General features: G+C 41.9%; 1 protein-coding gene and 1 pseudogene across 1 annotated transcript in view; both read right to left on the reverse strand.

Annotated features, from left to right (window-relative positions):
* Positions 1 to 250: 250 nt before the first annotated feature.
* LOC128312141 (60S ribosomal protein L18-like) lies at positions 251 to 13,047 on the reverse strand (annotated as a pseudogene).
* A 1,714-nt stretch (positions 13,048 to 14,761) lies between these two features.
* Positions 14,762 to 23,414, reverse strand: part of RAD23B (RAD23 homolog B, nucleotide excision repair protein) — a 45,739-nt gene continuing 37,086 nt past the window's right edge. The window contains exons 7-10 of the mRNA XM_027034772.2: positions 23,199 to 23,331; positions 21,330 to 21,457; positions 20,486 to 20,656; positions 14,762 to 15,679 (exon numbers count right to left, since the gene is read on the reverse strand). Of these exons, the coding sequence (XP_026890573.1) occupies positions 15,566 to 15,679; positions 20,486 to 20,656; positions 21,330 to 21,457; positions 23,199 to 23,331 (546 nt within the window). The 3' untranslated portion in view covers positions 14,762 to 15,565. The remainder of the gene's footprint in view (positions 15,680 to 20,485; positions 20,657 to 21,329; positions 21,458 to 23,198; positions 23,332 to 23,414) is intronic.

Here is a 23,414-nt window from a genome sequence, read left to right on the forward strand (position 1 = left end):
AGAAGGAGAAAGAATCCCAAGCAGGCTCCACACCCAGCACGAAGCCTGATGTAGGTCTCAATCCCATGACCCTTGGATCATGACCTGAGCGGAAATCAAGAATTGGACACTCAACCGACTGAGCCACCCCCAAATCTTTACAATAACAAGGCAGGATCTGAAGTTAGTTTTTGTAGTGATGGTGGACCAGATGGCCTCTGGTGCACGTGGACCTCCAGCCCTTGCAGCACTGATAGGGTTTGGTGGGGCTGCGTGTGGTTCACAGGGCCTTGTTGATATGCCTGTACACCTCTGGGCCTTTTTGAGGATCAGAGAACAAGATGGGGCCACAGCCCTGGAAGCAGTCCAGTGCCAACTTGTTGAAGGTGAAAATCTTGTTCCTGGCCCTGAGGATGTGGCTCACGTGCAGTGTGCACACCTTCCATTTGGGGGCCACCTGGATGCACATGTCATCTGTTATGGTCTCTACCAGCACAGCTGTTTTGTCCTCCTGGCAGAAAGCTTCATCTTCTTGGTCATCGAGGAAAGGGACAGAGGCCACCAATTGGTGCAACTCATGAACAACCTCTTTAGCAAAAGTTGGTTGAAGGTAGAGCTGTTTGTCCAGCCAGAGATCTGTACAGATTTACCAACAGTCTTAGGTGGATGTCCTGACTCTTGGGCTCCTTGTGCCAAATGTTTCGGTCCTTGTTGTGGTGGAGGTGACCTCCCATGATGGTGCCTCCTTCTCAACCAGGTCCGTAAAGAACTTTTATAAGTCTGTACAGTTTTACCTTTCACATTTAGGTCTTTAGCCAACTGGAGATAACTGAAGACACACACACATAAAAAGGTGATTTTATTTTTGTCTGGTTAGAAGCCAATTTCCCCCAACCCTATTTATTAAAGATTCCATCCTTTTCCTCTGATCTTTTAAAAATTTTTTTATTTTAATATTTTATTTTTGGGAGAGAGCGAGGGTAAGTGCACCAGCAGGGGAGAGGGTCAGAGGGAGAGAAAGAGAAAGAGAGAATCCCAAACCCCAGTGCAGGGTTCGATTCTATGACCCTGGGATCATGACCTGAGCAGAAATCAAGAGCTGAAAGTTCAACCAGCTGAGCCACCCAGGTGCCCCTCCATTGATTCTTGATGTCACTTCTTTCATATGTCAAACTCTGAAGTATTCCTAGATCTGTTTCAGGATGTTATGTTTTCTTCCATTTTTCTGCCTTGTCTTGTGCCTGCTTCTTTGCTATGGCTTTGTAATACATCTTAATAACTGGCGAGTAAGGTAAGTGTAAATGATAACTATTATCATTACAGATGAGGACACTCAAGCTCAGAAAATTTAAGTGTGTTTGTCCAAGATCACACAGCCAAACCAGAATTTGAACCCAAGTCTGCATTATTTAAAAGACTGGGCTCTTTCACTCCACCAGGCTATCCTCAGAGTTGTCTCTTTCCCGAGAAAAGGTTGGGAGGGTATTTTGATTGCTTTGGCTTCGTTCGTCCAGCATCAAAGGAGGTCATGTTCTTCCCAGGAGGAACTGACATTTCTTTTTGGCTCCTGGAACTGAGGGAGAAGCCACATTATCTGCCACTGTTGCCTTATCCTTGGGAGCACCCAGTACGGTAGAGAGAGCCAGCCTTGCGCTCAGGGCCCAGACAAACAGCCCTCTGGTTAGTGGGCTTCATGCTTCCTGTATGGTGGCTGCAAACACCATATGAGAAACCACGTAATTATCTTTCTCTTTTTGAAAATAGATCTGACTATATCTGTCTCCATTGCTTAAAACAAAATAAAGAAATGACACTACACACCCGCCCCCCAACCAGCCACCAAGAAAAAACAAAACCTGCAGTGGGTTCACAGTGAAGCAATAGGCTGAAGACTGTTGTTTGTGTTTCTTGAGTCAAGAAATCTCTTTTTTCCCCTGTAATACAATCATATGCAGAAGCCCCAATAAAGTGTAGCTTTATTAACATGTAGCTTTTAAAGTCTAAGTGTAGATCTGTTCAGTTTCCTTCTGTGCCTGGCACCCAGTAGGTGTTCAGTAAATACTTACGGATTTCATGATATACACTTGGGGGCCTGCCCATTGAACCCATTTGACACCCCCTGCCCTTGAGGTCAAGTGTGAGCCTCCATTATGGCACTTAAGAGCCTAAACTTGGCCTAGTCCTAACTTCACCTCCCACCTCTTAGACTGAGGCTCAAGCCACACTAACCATCTCATCATTCCCAAATTTTCCTGGTCCTTTCTTGCACCTGTGCCTTTGCAAGAGGTAGTCTCTCAGTCGGGATTGTCTTTTCCTCCCATCCCCTGCTGTGTGAACCACCAAACCTTTGTAGCCCAGCTCATATATCCCCTGCTCCAGGAAGCCTCCATTGATTTCTTGCCAACTACCTTGTATGCCCCACCTTTATGCTGATTATGCACCTGCTATCAGACTTGTCCTGGCCTTGTAAAGCTCTGTCACAGAACTCTTTGAGGAAGGGCTTGGGCCCTTAGTCTTCATCCTCAGTCTAGTACTTGGTCTGGCTCTTAGTGCTCAATAAATATTATGTGAATAAATGAATGAAGAAGTGAATCAATACATGAATATGGAGACACCAGGCAACCCGCTGGAGGTCTGTCATTGAAGGATCTAGCCCAGGACAGCCCTCCCAGATGGACCAGCAATGGTAAACACCTAGCAATGTGTGTCAAGCCCCAAGAAGGTGGCTGTATCTATGTCATAGGCTGGAAGAGGTAGGAATCTATGAGGCTGGGTTCTGACCATCTATAGCTTATAAGTGGGAGCCAATCAAGAGTCCGTTCTTGGAGAGGTAGGAGCCTCTTCCTGCCCAAGGACTCCTCTCTTCCAGCACCCACCCTTCCCTCTCTGTTCCCTCCCTAAGACCTGGGCCTTAAGAAACTGTTCCTACCTCCATAGCCTGTGGACAGCCCTGGGGAAGAGCCCCTTCCACATCCTAAGTCCCAAGTTTCCTTTGGAATCTTGCAGTTGGCTCTTCATGGGCAGATACCAATGGCCCTTGTCATCTCGGAGAACTTGCCTGAGCCTCCTTCCCAGATGGTGATCCTTTTGGAGGTCTTGGGTCCTGCCTCATTAATCATTTTCTCTGCTGGCCCATGGAGGTGCCTAGTGCTGGGCTTTGTCTTAGAGGCTCAATGAATATTAAATACCCAGCAGATCTGTGGGAACAGAAAGGTCACCAAAACCATCAACAAGCTCTAGCCTGGTCTGGAGCAGGGGCAGAGCCATGAAGAATTCTGCTCTAAGGGGAGACATGGTAAACAGACAGTGACAGTGTGGTCGGCTATATACATGGATATGCTTTCAGTAAGCACCAACTGCACGCCAGACACTAGTTGCTATCATACATGGTAAGGTCTTGCTTATAGGATTGTGGAAGAGCAAGTATAAAGATCCCCATTTTTTGGATGAAAGACCTAAATGTGAGACAGGAAACCATCAAAACCCTAGAGGAGAAAGCAGGCAACAACCTCTTTGACCTCGGCCGTGGCAATTTCTTGCTTGACACATCCCCAAAGACAAGGGAATTAAAAGCAAAAATGAACTACTGGGACCTCATCAAGATAAAAAAACTTCTGCACTGCAAAGAGACAACCAACGAAACTAAAAGACAGCCAATGGAATGGGAAAAGATATTTGCAAATGACGTTATCAGATAAAGGGTTAGTTCCCAAAATCTATAAGGAACTTACCAAACTCGAACACCCAAAAAACAAATAATGCAGTGAAGAAATGGGCAGAAGACATGAATAGACACTTTTCCAAAGAAGACATCCAGATGGCCAAGAGACACATGAAAACATGCTCAACGTCACTCATCATCAGGGAAACACACATCAAAACTACAATGAGATACCACCTCACACCGGTGAGAGTGGCAAAAATGAACAACTCAGGCAACAACAGATGTTGGTGAGGATGTGGAGAAACGGGAACCCTCTTGCACTGTTGGTGGGAATGCAAACTGATGCAGCCACTCTGGAAAAGTGTGGAGGTTCCTCAAAAAATTAAAAATGGAATTACCCTACGGCCCAGCAATAGCACTACTAGGAATTTATCCAAAGGATACAGGAGAGCTGATTCATAGGGGCACATGTACCCCAATGTTTACAGCAGTGCTTTCAACAATAGCCAAATTATGGAAAGAGCCCAAATGTCCATCAACTGATGAATGGATAAGAAGATGTGGTTTATATATACAATGGAATACTACTTGGCAATGAGAAAGAATGAAATCATGCCATTTGCAGCAATGTGGATGGAACTGGAAGGTATTATGCTGAGTGAAATATGTCAGTCAGAGACAGATATCATATATTTTCACTCATATGTGGAACTTGAGAAACTTAACAGAAGACCATGGGGGAAGGGAAGGGGAGAAAATAGTTAACAGAGAGGGAGGCAAACGATAAGAGGCTCTTAAATACAGAGAACAAACTGAGGGTGGATAGGGGAGAGGGGGAGAGGAGAAAATGGGTGATGGGCATTGAGGAGGGCACTTGTTGGGATGAGCACTGGGTGTTGTATGGAAGCAATGAACCACAGGAATCTACTCCAAAAGCTAAGAGCACACTTTACACGTTGTATGTTAGCCAATTTGACAATAAATTACGCTAAAAAAAATATTTTCTCTAGGTCTGTTAAAAAAAAAAAGATCCCCATTTTTTTAGATGAGGAAACTAAGGCTTACAGAAGTAAGATGATTTGCTCAAAGTTTCACAGTTAAATGAATATCAGAGCTGCAGTGAGAACCCACATCCCTGTGCTGTAGGAACATAGAAAATAAAAGCCATTCCCTGTTGTTTTTTCCATGGGGGGGGGGGGGAGGAAGCATCCGGGAGGGCTTTAAGGGTTTGATCATTAACCTGGGCCCTGAAACCGCTTAACACTGGTTCATTTATTCAGCCAAAATGTACTGAGCACTATTAGATGCGAGGCACTAAGAAAACATAGAATAAGATACAGACCTTCCCTGAAGGAGCACAGTGATTTCCATAGTGACGTAAAAAAAAAAAAAAAAAAAAAAAAGGAAAAGCTTGTGTCAGTGGCAAGTGTGACAGGAGAGTCCATGGGAGGCCATCCATTCAGCATGGGGCTGGGAAGTCATAGAAGGCTCTCTATCCAGTATGGGAGATCATAGGAAGCTCCTACTACAGTGTGGGGATTGTGGGAAATTCCTGGTCCAGTGTGGAGGATCATGAGAAGCTCTCCAGCCAGTGTGGACACCATGAGAAATTCCTGGTCCAGTGCAGGAGATTTTGCGAGGCTTGGGGAGGAGGGGATACCTGGGTTGAGTCTAGAAGACTGAATGGGAGAGCAAGGAAAAGAAGTGTCCAGAAAGACCCTAGAGCAGTATGCGCAAAGGTCTGGAGGCGAACTTTTTCTGGAGGCCCAGAGAACAGGTTGACAGACAGCCATCAGTGTGTGTGTGTATGTTCCAAGCCCACAGTGGGAAATTCATGAGGCTTAAGTCAATTCCTGGATTAGTACGAGTCCATTATTGCTCAGAATTGCATTGAGAATTGAGATTATAGTTTTGTGAAGTCATAAGGAACACAAAAGGTTGTAAAAGGCATTCCAGGCGACAGGAAAGGAAGAATGGCCCTTTGGAAACGGTTCACTTCTCCCAGGCACCTTCCTCTGCCTGCGGCTATAGGGGCCTCTGGTTGAAGAATCCACAGTCAAGCAAGGGCCATTGCTCCAGCAGGAAGATGGCCCCTGGAGTGGGTCAGGGACAGACAGCAAGGAGCAGGAAGCTTCTCGGAGGGGGCTGGAAGACCCAGCCCTCTTGTCTGCATGAACTGTCTGGATGGGTTCTGAAGCCGAACAGGTTGATTTTTCTAAAGAGAGGGAATTCTCCACCCCCAACCCACTCCGTGTACAGTGATACAAATCTGAAGAAGAAATAAAAATCCTCATCTGACTCCAAATCCTCTGAGTTTTCCCTGTGCCCCTCCTTCTAGCCATGTCATAGGAGGGCAAAGGTCCAAGACCTCCGCAGACCAGGACGATCCCACTGTCTCCCCACCCCCAACACTGGTACAGACAGAGAACTGGCATACAGAGGTACTTGGGCATGGCCTGGGGCCAAGTGTGAGGTTCCATTCTCCCTCGGCTACGTTGCGATGAGAACTTGGCAGCCGGCTCACCCTCTCTGAGCCTCAGCTTCCTCCTCTGGGAGGCACTTCACGACAAGGATTAAATGAGTCAATGCAGGCGAAGCTCAGTGCCCACAGTCTTGTGGGTTTAGCGTCCTTCCCTTCTTTCCCCTGCTCGGCGTGGGCAACTGCAGTCCAGTGTGGGCTGGATTTTTTCGGCTGGCATATTCCCTTCCTCTCCCTAGCCTATTCCCCACGGCTGACTTCAAGTCTTCCGTGACCCAGAGGTGCTGGTTCATCCCCCCAGGCCTGGCCCTGAGGTGCCCTCCCACCTGAGCCAAGGCATGGCTCTCTCTCCCCACAAGGGGGCGTGTCAGGGCACAGCGGAGGGCACTCACCTTTCCAGCCTGTTCTCTGTCAGGTCCTGGCATTTCCCCATCCCTCACTTGGGCTTTTCACTTACTATTGTTGACAGTGTCAGACCAACCCTCCTCTCACCCCAGCCCCACAGGCAAGCCTTCAAAGCACAACTCCTAACTGGTCCCTTGTTAGCCGTGGGTGCTGAGCTCCTAGTGCCACTGGTAGATATGGCAAATTTTGTCTCTGGCTTTGACACAATGTCCAGAACACAAATATGCAAAAAAAATTGTTGTGCTCGGATAGGCACAGTTCCTGAGTTATGTGTTCAGAGAGTAGAACAAGGGAGCAGTCCTCTGCTGGCACCTGGGCAGGAAAGCCTTCGCAAAGCATGCAACATTGAAGTAGGTTTTAAAGGTTGAATAGGAGTTCACACGAGGAGAGGAGTATGGGAGGATTTCTAAGCAGAAACCAGCATATGCAGAGGCCAGAGGTGTGGAAAGGCCTGGGTAATGACGTCCTGCTGTATGTGGCAAAGAGGGAGGGAGACAGGCGGAAGGCATGAGCTGGAGCAGGTCTGTAAAGGGTGTTGAAAGCCAAGCGGAGTCATGTTTGTTATCCTGAATGCGGGAACAGAGAGCAGTATGGCAGAGGGGCCTCAAAAAAGCTCCAGGGGTCTGATATTCCAACATGTCCCCAGCAGACAAGAGGCATCCCTTCACCAGCGCCCCCATGACCTTCCCAAGCAGTGTGTTCTGGGTCACTTGACTGGTCCAAAGTGGAAAAACCTTTCCTAAAGCATCATCTAAAGCAGCTCTCACACTGTCTGCTCTCTTAAAAATTGTTGAGACGCCCAAGACTTTTTGTTCATGTTGGGTTACATCGATCAGTATGTATTTGATTCAAAATGAGAAATCTAAAAAAAATATTAAGTAAACCCACGTTATTTTTTTTTTAGTCTTTATGAAAAATAATTATTTTAAAAAATGACTGAGAAGCATGGTATTGGACCCAGTTTTTGCAAATCTTGTCGTCTGCCTCACTAGAGGGCTGCTGGCTGGCCACATCTGCTCCCAGAGTCTCTGCCTGAACACGGGCCTGGCCTTGGTAAGGACGCCTTCCCATCCAGCCTCTCACTGGAGGCAGGCTCAATGGATGGATGAGGAAACCAGGCACAGAGGTAGAGAGGCATGGCTGATGTCACGTAGCTGGTGTGGGGTGTGAAGGCAGAAACCCAGGCCTGGTTAGTCCAAGTGCTGACCCCCCAAGGCCCTCTGGTCTGGCCTCCGCTTGGAATTCTCAGGAGTGCAGCTGCTGTTGGTATGCTCTCCACCGAGGTCTCAGATGGAGACCCATCTGGAATTTGTCGCCAGCTACCGCTGTCTCTACAACCAGACAGCTCACTAGATTGTCAGTCTCTCAGAAGCTAATGCAAAGGTCCCTGGGGTGAGGAAGCAAAAACAGAGCAGCCTTCAGGATACTGTTCATCCTTCAACTTCTTAGCTCTCTGAACTGGGGGGTGACAGAAGGGATAGGAGAGCCTAGATGCCCAGGAGGGATGCAAACACCCCAACCATATGTTCACTGCCCACGTGTCATCAATATTGACTGGGCATCTCCTCTTGTCTAGCCCTTCACTAGGTTCTGGGGATAGAGAGGAAAGGTACAGGTTTCCAGGAAGAGGGGCCTTGTATGGTTTTGGACACTGAGGAATTAGCAAGACTAAGGAGGTGGGAACAATCCCAAACCAAGTGCCTGGCCCTGGGTGACTTCATCATTTGCTGAATGTATGAATCAAGGAAGCAGCCATGTGCCAAGACAAAAGACATGATAGAGCAGAATTTGGGGTTGGGGGCCCACTGGAGATCACAAAGAGCCCAGCGCGGGGGCTGTATCCCCCTCCCCTAGTCTGTCCTTCGTGCCGTCTCCATAACCACTTCTAGCACCTAAAACACACATTGGTCCCAAGTAGAAGAAACTGGGGAAACTCACCCAGCACTTAAACTCCATATGCTAGGACCCAGGGCACCTAGAGACTGATCTGGTGGCACAGCAAGGGGAACAAACAAGGCCTTCTCCTCGCAGAAATGCTATTTCTGGAGTGCTGAATTCAGGAGAACCCATCTAAACACATTTTCGCCTCCATTTAAGCCCGGTGAAAAGTAACAACTGAAGCATGAAAGCTGCAGCTGTGCAAAGTGGCTGAACAGGGTAACAGCTCAGCACTCAAACAACAAGGGCAGCTTGAGTGCCTAAGAAGACCGGTCACACACACTGGAGGTGACAAATGAGTAAACACACGGACCATTAACGGCAGCCAAGTATCTCACCGTCCAAGAAAGGGGTCAGAAGCCTGGATGGTGAGAAGCTGGGATGAACCTGGTGGCATTGGACCGGAATGGAAGGCACGAGGTGAACTCATCAGTATTTATATATAGATGGAGCAGTGAGACTCCAGAAGCAGTGAGCATATCTAGCACCAAGTTTTGGTTTCTAAACACAATCTCTGCGGAAGGGAACCAGAGCTCCTTGAAGAGGCGCTGGAGCACAACAAGTACAAGAGCCTGGAGCACAGTATTGTGCCAGAAGTCAGGAAGAGGGGTGAGAAACACAGAAGCCAGCCTCAGAATGCACACAACTGCAGAACCCGGGACAATGCATGCATCAAAACCGCAGCAGCGATGGACTACATGCCACTCAATAAAACGGGACTCTGAGCCCACACGGATGCAGAGGAACGAGAATACCAGAATACGGGAGACTGCTAATAAATGCAGAAGAAACTATGCAACTTGGAAATCACCACTTGGAGGGGCGCCTGCATGGCGCAGTCGGTTAAGCGTCCGACTTCAGCCAGGTCACGATCTCGCGGTCCGTGAGTTCGAGCCCCGCGTCAGGCTCTGGGCTGATGGCTCGGAGCCTGGAGCCTGTTTCCGATTCTGTGTGTCCCTCTCTCTCTGCCCCTCCCCCGTTCATGCTCTGTCTCTCTCTGTCCCAAAAATAAATAAAAACTTTGAAAAAAAATTAAAAAAAAAATAATAATAAAAAAAAGAAAGAAAATCACCACTTGGCAACTACCTTAGTGCTATGAACTCAGGCAAGAAACACCAGTGGATACTAAAACTAATGGGCCAAGGTTTCATGAGAAATAGGATATTCTGTCTCAAAATATCTTATCATAAAACATTTACTAAATGCAAAGGGACAACGAGTAACTGTTCAGCGGAGAAGCCTGGCAGTTACCACCTGCCTTGGACAATCAGAGTGAACCAGCAGTGGGCCAAACTGACGCCCTGGCCCCCCTCATGGGATGCAGTGAAAAAGAGCACAGTGGCACTTCTGTGTTTCTTCCAAAACCACCTTAACTGGAGTCTAGTCATGAGGAAACACCAAACATAAATTGAGGGTCATTCTAGAAGGCAACAGTCCTCGGGGCGCCTGGGTGGCTCAGTTGGTTGAGCGTCCGACTTCAGCCCAGGTCATGATCTCACAGTTTGTGAGTTCGAGCCCTGCGTCGGGCTCTGTGCTGACAGCTCGGAGCCTGGAGCCCACTTTGGGTTCTGTGTCTTCCTTTCTCTCTCTGCCCCTCCCCCACTCATGCTCTGTCTCTGTCTCAGAAATAAACATTAAAAAAAAAAAAAAAGGCAACGGTCCTGTAATCTTAAAACAAAAAACTGTTAATTAAGGTCATAAAGACTAAGGACGGACTGAGGAATATGGACTGAAGCAAACTATAAGCATGGTGTGCTACCCTGTATCAATCAGGTCCCTTTGCTATGAGGACATTAACTGGGACAACTGCACAACGGAAATGGGTTTGGGGTGGGATGGTGCTGGTAAAGGGGAGTGCTGTGTACTGTCCCTGTAACTTTTCTGTAAGTCTGCAATTGTTTAGAGGTGAAAAGTTGTTAATGCTCTTTGCAAAAAATGTAAACACGGTATAAAAATTATAACACCAAAGTTAAAGATATGAAAATATCTTACGGGGTGCTTGGGTGGCGTAGTAGGTCGAGCATCTGACTCTTGATTTTGGCTCAGGTCATGATCCCGAGGTTGTGGGATCAAGCCCTTCGTTGGGCTCTGCGCTGACCATGGAGCCTGCTTAAGATTCTCTCTCCCTCTCTCCCTGGCTCTCTCTTAAAAAAAAAAAAAAAAAAAAAAAATTTACAATCAAATAACTTAATTAGTGAAACTATTAAACTTTTAATTTCCTTAGAACTGGAGACAAAATAAAAATTAGACAAACTGCTGTCAAACCAGGCCTAACTGACCAAAAAGAAATTTGAAACTCCAGCCCTGCCAAAAAAAAAAAAAAAAAACCCTAAAGGACTGAAATACTAAAGTTTCAAAAATCACCTCAAAGTACACAGAATTAGTTGAAAATAACTCATCCTCGAGCTGTTCCAAGGCATACCTGCACCAACCCCTTTCATTCTCATCTAGTTTCTAACCAATCACTTTTGAGTAATTTATCAAGTATTCCTCTAATCCGTGATTGCAGGCAAATAAAACCCAGACTAAAACTCACCGCTGGATTTTTATGAGTTTTGAGACAGCTTTGGACTTTGTTATACAAGCTGTCAATTCCATAGGCAGTAACCAGCTGCAGGAGACACAGGCTTCCATGTGGAAGGCCCATCTAGAGAGCCAGCACAAGTGTAGGACAAAGCCTCCCAATGTTCTTGGCACAGCAAATGTAATAGCTGCCCAAAATACTGGGGGGAAAGAGAGGAGTCTGCTTGAGACGAGGCCAGCATTGAGAACAGCTGCCCCAGGTGCTCTGAAGACCATTTCACTGTCTGAGGAGGATTACAACCTCTTAACATCAATAACTCATGCCTAACCAGCTGGGAAAAGATGAGGGCGTACATCATGAAGAACGGCAAGCTGAGTGTCAGAGACAGGAGTTGTGAGTCTGGGATGGCTGTTTTCTAATCTGTACTCTTGGAAGACAAATCATGCACGCTCTACCTGGTGAAGGATCCTTTACTATTCAAATGTTGTCATGGTAGTTCAAACTCAATAGTCGTCCCAGCCTCCTCTCAGTGAAAGCTCTACCCGAGGGACCACTGCTTTCGCAATCAAGTATCACAATAGAGAAAAAACCTTTTACAGCCAACTTGTCAGCACCATTGTCCCTGTGGTGCCCTCATCACTGCTGCAGTGCTGGATCTTTCTCCTAGCAAGCTTAGACCTTCACTCTCCCTCCTTGCCACTGCCTGCCCTCCTCCCCACCCCGCCCCTCCATTCCCAAACTCCCTGCACTCTGTTCTGGAAACTAGTTTGCCACCCAACTAGGTCCAATGGCTACACTCCCCCATCTGGGGGTTCCACGTACTCTCTTCTTCCAGCTGTGGTCAGGTGCTTCCTCCAGTTGTCTGATCCTAGGGCCTAAGGATTCCCAGATGCATGCATCGCACTTCTTTGTTCTGGTGAATTCATCGCTATGCCAGGTTCAGCTTCAGACTGTGTGCTAAATTTCATTATTTGACCGTGAGAGCAAGGAATAGCGCAGCAACAGCAGAGTAATTTCAGAGTAGTACCCGAAGACACCACATACAGGCTAGGCTAGCACGTAAGGCACACGATGCTTGATACTACTACTCTGGAAAGGACCTGTGACAGTCACAGGCAACCCAAACCAAAGGTAAGACCCAAAGTCAAGAAGCCAAGAATGTCAAAGCAATGGGAAGCATCATATACTTTAATGTATGATGGGCTAGTCACACAGAACAGTGGTGGCCAACTTCCGCTGTAAAGGGCCAGATGGTAATTATTTAGGCTTTGCAGGCCTTAGTCTCAGTTTCAAGTATTCAACAGCAAACCTCTGTAGCACAAGTAGCCACAGGCAATATGTAAACAAATGAGCACGGTTGTATTTCAATAAAACTATTTATAGACACTAAAATTTTAATAATTTTTACACCATAAAATCCTTAAAAAAAAAAGAAAGAAAGAAAAGAAAACCTTACCTCATGGGACTGCAGTTTGCCAGCTCCTGGCTTAGAAGAACAAAGTGGAACAAGATGGACATGGGAGATCAACTAAAAGGACATGTCGTAGCCAAGCCTCAGAGCCAGGGAACGCACCAGAATGGACTTGGTCAGGAAGCACTTACTCCCTGAAATTGCTTAATTTTGGTTGAATATTTTGTAGCAGTTTGAGGCTGGCTGCTAGAAGACAAGAGCATGGGAAAAACGGGAATTTACTCATTTTTTAAATTCATTTTTGCAAGAGTGTGGCAGGGGAGGGGTAGAGAGAGGGGAAGGGGGATAGAAAGAGAGGGAAGAGTGGGGGAGGGGGGGCGGGGAGAGGCAGAGAATGAATATGAATATATCCCAAGCAGGCTCCATGCTGTCAGCACAGAGCCCAATGTGAGGCTTGATCTCACAAACTGAGATCATGACCTGAGCCGAAATCAAGAGTTAGACACTTAACCAAATGAACCACCCGGGTGCCCGGGTAAAATGGGAATTTAACTAAAATTTCTAAAAGCCATCATGAAGCTTGATTTAAGGTACATCAAGTATCCCATCTTTGTGTTGATGTTTTGGTTGAGAAAACCAGAGGAGACCCAAGAAAATTAAACTAGGACCTGGCCCCCCTACATGTTCACCGAATACTGAAGAAAACAGTGACAGGGGCATTGTCAACTTTCAATCTAAGATTCTATATGGCAAAATTATTTTAAAAAATGAGAAATGCAATGGTGAATGTATTGAAAATATTTTATAATTAATTCTCTAGAATCCTAGCCATGGTACAGGAAAAATGTATATGGTGGAACACTTCAGTATTTTTAAACAATGCAAAAGACATATTTGACTAGAGGATGGCAATAAGAATTTAACAAATATAAACTTAAGCTTCCTCACATTTCCATAGAGAAACTAAACAATAAAAATATTTCAAGAAATAGATGACAGAATACCTCAAATGCAAAAAAATTCCAAAGTCAAAGAGCCACTTACATTAAAAGATTTACCAGAACTGTAAATTAAAGGTAACAGCAAAAGGTCACAAAAAGCCTATTTCTTTCACAGCATCTTGGCTAATTCTTTAAGCAGATAAAACAAGGTACTGTAAAGAATGGTCAAAACTTGGCCTGAAACTGTCTTCTTGTAATTATTAATCCCACTAGTTGTGGTTTTGTTGTCCAAGGACAAAAACTCCGTGCCACCAACTTCTGCTGTCACTTTCCAGAGAAAAGAAGAGTCTGCTGCTGGGGTTTTGGTTTGTTTTTGCTTTTCTTTTTTCCAGTTTTCGCTATGCTGAGCAATTAGGTAGCAGATAAAATGGCATAAAATAAATGAAAATATTCCATCCTCCGACCAGAAATGCCACCCTCTTCCCAACTCAATGCTCTGCCTTGAAAGATGAACATATTTACAAATCCTCATTTTATTCTCCTGAGACATTTTGCATGATCCATTATAAAACATACAGGCAATACAAAGTCCAAAGGTCTGCTGTATTTAAGGTATAAGCATGAAGATTAAACTACATGATAACACTGTGGGGAGAAGTCATGGCTTCATTTATTTTCATAAGAGACAGGTACGAGTGCATGACGTAAAAGCTTCAAAGTCACCTCCAAACCTTGCTAAGGATTACTGCAAGAGATTATGCAGGGAGACATCTGTGCAAATTCATTTTCTTTACTCAGTATCAGATGGTAGGGGAAAAAAATTATTTCTTTAAACAGTCTTGTTTATATTCAGAAGAAAAGATTTGAAAAACTAAACAAGGAGATATTTTCCCCCTCTTTATGATCCAATAATATGCCAATGAAGGAGAGTCTAATAAAAAACAGAGCTGAAAAAAATCCAAATAAAAGCCAACACTGCTATTAAGATTTTCTTTTAATATGCCATGAGATATTTTTGATTGTATATTTTCCAAAGTACTTTTCCAGCTGCATCTCCCAACCCTTCCAAAAGATTATGCCAGTCTTTCCAACGCAATAAGAGATGCTGGATTTATACTTTTGTCCACCTTCTTTTTTGGAAGTAATATAATCCTAATGACTTTAATGGTCATATATTCTTATCTAATAAGGAAAAACACTTATAAATATCAGAAACCCAGCTTTGAAACATTAGCTAATTTTGAACTGAATCAGCATCTTGTGGGTTTTAAAAAAAAAGGCAGCAATTTGAACTCACGACTTATTGACAAACACATTTCTGCAGAGGGAAGGGGAAGAGAGGGAAACGAATGCTGCATTTCTCCATTGGCCCCAAAGTGCTAATTTCACAAAGGGATACATCAAAAGCAAACATGCAATGGTGGTTTTAAAACTTTTACTGCAATATAACAATGAAGTAAACAGTAATTAGACACCTACCAATTTTTTCCCAAAACAAACCAAAAAAAAAAAAAAATGTAAACAGGAAAATAACTCTGCCTATACTTGTACAGCTTCTCAAATCATGTTAGAAGGGTCTCACATTTGATGATCAAGAAATTTTAAAATAGCAGTAATTATTTTCATTTTAAGAAAAGGTTCCCCTTCTCCCCTCCCCAACCCCAAGTATTTAACATGAAAGAATGGGCTTTCTTACACATTAATTCAATACGTATTTGAAGCAGCAACAAAAACCATCAATAATTTGGCATTTCTGTTTACAATTGCTCCAAAATTTTTTCAATTTCACAAAGCCATTATCCAGTGTTGCCATGAAATAGAGACTGTAAATTCTAGGTAGCAAAGATTCTTTCCGAAACCAATGTTAAGTCAAAGAAATATAAAGCAGGGCATTACACTAAATTTCTGGATCTAGTACACTAAAAAGAGTGAAACCTAGGAAAAGTTACCTACTGTTTTATAGAAGAAATAAAGACCTGCAAAAGCTGATTTTTGGTTGTATAATATTTTACACACTGTGTGGATTTGCGGCATCTGCTACTTGAAGCAGACATGCACTGTATGTATCCCTGCCCTGTATCCTAGATCCCTCCCTCCCCACCCCCAACAATCTACTACCTTATACCAAGTATTGTGGATATGAGCCCAAGTCATCCCAGACAATCCAGTGAACAAAGTTAGTGTAATGCACTGGTGTGAAGTGTGAGATAAAAAAAAGTCCCTTTCAATCTTCATCAAAGTTTTGCTGTAGAAGAAAATTGGCAGCCAAGTTCTCATTCTTCTCACAAGCAAAATATGCTTGTATGACAAGTCCTTCAGGAAATCCTAGTGCCTTTAACTGGAAGAAAAGAAAGAAAACACACTGTGGGTTCCAGCACAGCAGTACTGACAGATCATGACCCGAAAACATGAAAGACACGAAAAAGCTCTTGAAAATGTTACATGAATGCCTACCTATCTAAGTGTGGATTCACCGTTCAACCCAAGCAGCTAGATGGAATCTAGACCCTTGCTCAACCACCTACAAAATTCTCTCTTCCTAGTTAAAGCTATTAGATACTCTGCTAACACTCATTGGCATTAATATTCAAAATTAGTTGCTGTGATTATTTAAAAATAAATGATCCTACAGAAATTTGTAAATCAGCTTTGAATACGTAAGAGGTAAAGATATAGATGAAAGCAACTGGACAGGAGTTTACTTCATTATTTGTAAAGAAGGTCATGTCCTTCATCATCACTTCAACTGTCACTCTCAAGCTCCTTGCCATATCAAACACTTCATACCAAAAGAAATGGGTGATCAATATAACAAATATCACATGATATATTTTGAGATCAAGACATACCGTGTCCTGTTTACATCTGCTTAAATTTTACAGCATTTTAAATGGTGACACCAGCCACTTAATTTTGTTTTCCTAGTCTATTAAAAATCACTTGTGACTTAATAATTATCTAATTCACTAGAGACTATATATTTGTCAAATATTTTTTATGAACCCTCTCCTCAACCGTCTAAATCACCTTGTGTTAGACTATATCAAGAAATGACCTTTAAAAAAAAAAGAAAGGGGCGCCTGGGTGGCTCAGTCAATTAAGCGTCCAACTTCGGCTCAGGTCACAATCTCACGGTTTGTGGGTTCGAGCCCTGCGTCAGGCTCTGTGCTGACAGCTCGGAGCCTGGAGCCTGCTTCAGATTCTGTCTCCCTCTATCTCTGCCCCTCCCCCGCTCATGCTCGGTCTCTCAAAAATGAATAAATGTTTAAAAAAAAAAAAAAAAAAAAAAAGAGAAGTCTCAATTCAGCACGATTAACTACTCATCCATGAAAGGAGAAGAAATAACTCAAAAATAATTGTTACCTAGTTCTTGTCCAGATTAAAGCTGGGCTAGCTGAAGTAAAAGGTAGATAGGGCACGATCCAACTATGTGCTTCTACAAGACACACACTATAGATTCAAAGACACAAATATGCTGAAAGTAAAAGGATGGAAAAAGATATACACCATGCAAACAGTTACAAAAAGAGAGCTGGAGCGATTCTATTAATATCAGACAAAATACATTAACACAGAAAACTGTTGCTAAAAACAAAGACATTATAGGATGATAAACTGTAGGAAGGCTTTGGTTATAAATACATGTAATCACAGAGCCCCAAGATACAGGAAACAAAACTGACAGAACTGTAGGGAGAAATGATTCAAGAATAGCTGGAAATGTCGGTATCATCATGCTCAGTGCTGGACACAACAACCAGGCAAGGCAGAAGACTGACAAGGAAACAGAGATGTGAACAACATCATAAACCAAACAGACCTAACAGACGTTTATGGAATATTTAACAACAGAAGATTGCATGTCCTTTTTAAGTATATATCAAACATCCTCCATGAAGACCATGTTAGGCCATAAAACTAGCCTCAAAAAATTTTAGAAGATTAAAATTGTTCACAGTACATTCTCTGACCACAACAGCATGAATACTGAAATCAGTAACAGAAAGAAATTTAGGAAGTTCAAAATATGTAGAAATTAACCTAATCCTTCACCAATAGATCAGAGAAGGAACCACAAAGAAAGTTAGAAAATACTCTAATGAATGAAAACAACACCAAACACACTAGAACTTACGGGATGCTGCTGTAGCAGTGCCTAGAGGGAAGTTTATAGCTGTAGCTACCTATATTCAGAAAGATCTTAAATAGATAACCTAAGGATCTACCTTAAGAAACTGGAAAAGAGGAAGAGAAAATTAAATCCAAAGCAAGCAGAAGGAGAAAAATAATGAAGATCAGAGAGAAAAATAAAGACTAGAAAAATAGAATCAATAAAACCAGAAGTTGGCTCTTTTTTTCTTCAGATTAACAACACTGACAAATGTTTTAGCTAAACTAACAGGGAAAACAAGAAATCTGAGGATTCAAATTACTATAAAAATCAGGGATGTGGGAACACTACTACTTTTTATAGAAATAAAACTACCAAAGGAAAATGCTGTGAACAATTTTATGCCAACAAATTAGATAACTCTTGATGAAACACACAATTCCTAGAAAGACAAAACCACCAAAACTGACTCAAGAAACAGAAAATCTGAATAGCCCTATAACAAATAAAGAGATTAAATTAGTAATTACAAAATTTCCCAAAAAGAAAAGCAAGGCCCAGATAATTTTACTGGTAAATTCTACCAACCACCAAATGAATTAACGCCAATTGTTAACTCTTCCAACCAACAGAAAAAGGCAACACTTCCTAACTCATTCTCTAAGGCCAGTATTACTCTGACACTCAACCAGACAAAATCATCACACACACAGAAAACTACAGACCAATGTTCCTTATCGGAAATCTTCAACAAAACACTATCAGACCAAAATATAAAAAAGATTATACACTATGACCACAGTGGGAGTTATCCTAAGAATGCAAGGTTGGTCCAACATACAAAAATCAATATATTAAAGCATACTAATAGAAAAGAAACAAAATTACATATGATCATCTCGATAAACACATAAAAACCATCTGACAAAATCCTTTTGTGATAAAGACACTCAATATTAACTAGAATAGAAAGGAACTTACTCAACCCAATAGAAAAGGAATCTAATAAAACCCTTAGCTAACATCATACTTAATGGTGAAAGAATGACTGCCTTCTCCCAAGATCAGGAACAAGACAAAGATGTTGGCTCTCACCACCTCTATTCAACAATACACAGGAGTCTGTAGATAGGGCATTCAGACACACGCAGGCATACACACACACACACACACACAGTAAGAAAGAAAAAGAAATAAAGGGCATCCATACTGGAAAAGAAGTAAAACTATGCCTATGCGCAAATGATATTCTGCAAACAGGAATCTTAAGAAACACAATAAGTGAGATCAGGAAGGTTGTAAGATATAAAATCAATACACAAAATTAAGCTGTATTTCTATATAGCTAGCAATGAACAATCCAAAAATGAAATCAAGAAAACGATTCCATTTATAAAAACAGCAGCAAAAAGAATAAAAATAGGAATAAATTTAACAAAAGAAATACAAGCTCAAGACCAAAGAATATTTCTGAAATTATAGAAAATCTAATAAACAGAAAGGCATCTCACATTCAAGGCTTGGTGAGACTCAGTATTGCTAAGATGGCAATACTCTCCAAACGGATCTGCAGAAAAAACAGTATCAAACCCCCAGCCTGTTTTTTTTTTAATTTTTTTCACTTTTCTTATAGAAATCAGACAAGCTGATCCTAAAATTCATACAGAATGCAAGGGATCCAAAAGAGCCAAAACAATCTTGAGAAAGAAGAAAATCAGAGATTTCAAAACTTACTACAAAAAGTCACAGTAATCAAGACTGTGAGGTACTGGCATAAGAAGAAACACATAAATCAATGGAACATAAATGAAAGCCCAGTAAACCCTCACAATGATGGCCAGTTGATTTTCAACAAGGATGCCAAGACAATTTAATGGAGGAGAATGGAATTTTTTAGTAAATGGTGCAGAGGCAACTGGATATCCACATGCCAAAGGAAAAAAAAAAAAAAGAAACCAGACTCCTACACCTCACTCTATAAACAAAAAGGAACACAAAATAAATCAGACCTAAATACAATAAGAGCTGTACAACTCTTCAGAAACAAGATAGGAGTAAATCTTTTGACCTTGGATTAGGCAACTTCTCTTAGTATGACACCAAAAGCACAAGCAACACAAGAAAAAATTTCTTCTCCAAAACAGAAATTAAGAATTGGTAACTAACCCTAACTATTAAAACAAAACAAAATTTGCTATAGAACAACTGAGACAAGTGTCATTCACTCACTTATGTTATTTGAGGGAGGAAAATACTAGCATGATATATATAAAGTACCTTTTAAGAAACATGTAATTATAAACCTTGAACACTTGATATGTTTTTATCATAAATTATCTCCCAGATGATTTTTCTAAGTATTAAGTTAAAATGCACTTTATCAGACTTCCATCTCAAAACACTTTGTAAAATAAGGCAGGGCAAGTACTGTGTCCCTATTTACAAATGTTAACCATGGAGCCCAGAGAAAAATGAATGACTTATAGTATCGCATAAACTAAGTTATTGCAGTGCCTCAGTATGAACTGGATGACCAGTAAGGATGGAAACAGAAAAACAGTATCAGGCACTGATGTTTAATATACATGTTTTTTTATACATAATTCATATACATATCTATTGTACATTTTAAGGGCAGTTGTGAAGTAAAATCTAGAATATAAAAAAATGGATAATCTTGCATTAAGCATACACTTTAAGATCATTTTCTTCAAGAATGCTAACACCTAAAGGAAATCTTTAATTTTTAAATATATTTATAACGATTTTAGAAAGCTAAAGCAGTATTCAGTGCTAGTCCCTTGGCTCACAAAGGACAAGATATGAGAGCAGGGACGAAAATAGACGGTCTCTGCTGCAATCCTTAGGACAATGCTCTATCTGGCTCTGTCCAATAGAACAACCTCTAGCGGCAGAAATAATCTACACCTGTGCAATCCAATGCAGCGGCCACTAGCTCCACGTGACCACCGAGCATTTGAAATGCAGCTAGTGTGACTGAGGAACTCAACTTTCAGTTTTACTTCGACTCACCCTTTCTATAGCTTCTTTTTCCTGAGGCGTCACTTGAATGTAGTTCATGTGACCACTTCCAGCTTCGGCAATCCCTCCACTGCCACCTCCGCCCCCTCCTCCTTGCCCGCCGGCTTCCTGGACTGGTTCATTTAACATCTGAATAAAATGCTCCTGGTGTTGGCTAATTTGCTGTGGTGATATGAAGGACAGAAAAAAACAAGACAATGATAGAAGTATCTTCAGGAAACCAAGAATTCTAAATACAAGTAAAAGAGAGAGCTAGAACTTTACAACTGCCATATTTTAGAATGATTCTGGATTATGTAATCCTTGGAAGGATGTGACTTCTTGTATTAAAGAAATTAGGGAATTAAGAGAATTCAAATTCTCTTTCATAAACGTCTCCTGGCCCCCAAATCAATTTTAAAAATTGCTTGGGGGGGGGGGGTCTATAAAAAGAAACAGAACTCACATATCTTCCACACTAGCACGCAGTACAATGCTGTATAAAGCCCAAATACTTCATGACTTGGGCATTCGTAAGCCCATGAGTGTGTTTCTAAGACGCAGTGCTTCACTAACAGTAAGTTTGGGAAAAAAGATTCATGAACAGTTTCTTTGCTACAGAGCTTCTCAGATTCTTTAATAAAGTGGTTCCAAACTTATTATTTGACCAACTTAAATTAACCCAACCTCCACCCTCCTGGACTCTTTTGTTAGTGTATCTGATCTATAGCATGTTCTATTGAGGGCACCTCAGAAAAACAGTTTCTAGAGCATGTGGAGGGGAAGGGAGTTCTCATGGACTTTTAAAAAATGATATACTCTGTAAACCCACTTTTGAAATTGATTCAACAGTTACCTGCAGTAATTGAGGGTTTTCTCGACCTATCTGTTGTAGCAATGCTGGAAGCAGGGAAGGATTCTGTTGAATAATTTGTCTCATCTGTTGAAACTGAGGCTGATTCCGTAAAAATTCAAGAGGATGTCCTAAAATACACAAACATTTTTAAATCGAAGTAGCAATTACACACAAAGAGCTGATTTCAATCATAATTTTAGACAGCAAACACTGACAAGTAAATATGATGAGTTCTCAGATGTGTTCAAAAGGAAGGAAATAATGTCAAAAAATCTTTCAACGGCACCAACTTCCAAGTCTCATACTACAGAAATTACTCCTATTAGCATAGAGTATGGAAAACTGAAAGAACAAAGTTTTCCTACAATTGTCCTGAGCACTCGATATTATCAAATAATGAGAATTTATGACTTGCATGTACTCTATCAAAATAAAAAATAATAAAATTGTTCCTAAGAAAAATACATACCTAGGACTAACAAAACCAAAAAAGCCGCTTACTTTATAATACAACCTAAACCCTCAAGGAAAAAAAAAAAACAATCTGAGTTTGAATTCCTGGGAAATTCTAAACCAAGTAAATGAAAGACAATTTGATACTTAGAAGTTAAGAGTTCAGATATGCAGATCAGTAAACTTAAATTACAATTAGAAAGATGACTTTGGTTATTACCATTGAACTTCAAACATTTACAATCTACAAAAGCTTGAGATAAATAAGCTGTAAGACAACCTAGTACTAACTAATACATCTAGAACGCTTTAGTCCTAAATCCCATGGCAATAATAAATATTAAGGATACCAAATAAAATACAGAACTGTAACTTTTTTGGGGTAGTGGTGGTTGTCTGATTATACTACAAGAGACCAAAAACTGCATATAATTATGTTTTTGAGATTAGCGATGAATTACGGAAAATTTTTTAGATGTTATTTCCTAAATTATTCAAGAAGAATCATTCAAATTAAAATGGCCACATAACATGCTCATCCTTCTTTGTGTTGACACTGGTTGCACAGATGAAGAAAATGAGACTCAAAGTTAAGTTAACCCAGTAAGCGCTGCTAATTGGGACAGCAGCCCAAATCTGAACCAAAGCTGGGGCCTCTTCTTTCCATTCTTAGGCCAACTCTGCAGAAATGAAACGCCTGTCCTCTGGGAGACTGCATACAAAGCATTCAGGGCTTTTTGTCAACCAGATTTTAATGTCCTATGTAGAGCCAAAAGCTCTATGAAGCATCTAAGCAGGGCCACTTCAAAATTAACAGTTTAAATTACTTCATCAGTACTGTATACAGAATGAGGAATGAAAGAGAATGAAGTAACTTTTGGGTCCACCACAGGCTCCAGGCTTTCCTCTGTAGTCATGCCTTTGGCAATGGAAGGGTGGGTTCTGGCCAGTAAAGAGAGTTGAATTCAAGCTTGGGTTTCACCTTTAGATAGAAGTCTTCCAACCTCCCAGTGTTTTATTTCTTTGGTTGTATAATAACCACTAAGATCCTACTGGCTTTGAAATTATACACACTTTATGACATTTATAGGGAGAGAAAAGAGACAAGGTGAGCAAACATTCTGAATGGCTTCAGAATGTAACACGAAATGCAAACTGGGAAGCATCTCTTCGTGGCATAGGCTAAACAGGATGTACCCTTTGCCAAAATTAGAGCGCTAATGTTTCAGCAGAACGTATTAAATATCTACTTGGAAGAACTTGTTTTGGGCCCTTCTCTAACATATATGGATAGAGAACTTGTTTGAAGAGTTATCCAAATGCTCCAGGAAAGAACCTCACCTCAAAGGTATTTCAGATTCATTTTACACTAAAAATTCAGGACTGTTTCCTCCCCATCCAAACACCCCACTTTACCTCCAGGACTTGCTGTTGTGGTCGATGCTGTCGTAGTTGCTGCAGCGGCAGCCACTGAAGACTGAGGAGCCCCGGTACTAACCGCTGGAGGGGTGTCGACCACAGCCTGACTTTCTCTATCTCCCGGGATCCCCTATAATACAATTTCCCAGCTTTAAAATATCCTGTCACATTCAAAGTTAGTTAAATATTACACAAAGTCAAAGATTTATTCAT

This window comes from Acinonyx jubatus, chromosome D4 (assembly GCF_027475565.1).
Source record: "Acinonyx jubatus isolate Ajub_Pintada_27869175 chromosome D4, VMU_Ajub_asm_v1.0, whole genome shotgun sequence".
In the NCBI taxonomy this organism is placed as follows: domain Eukaryota; kingdom Metazoa; phylum Chordata; class Mammalia; order Carnivora; family Felidae; genus Acinonyx; species Acinonyx jubatus.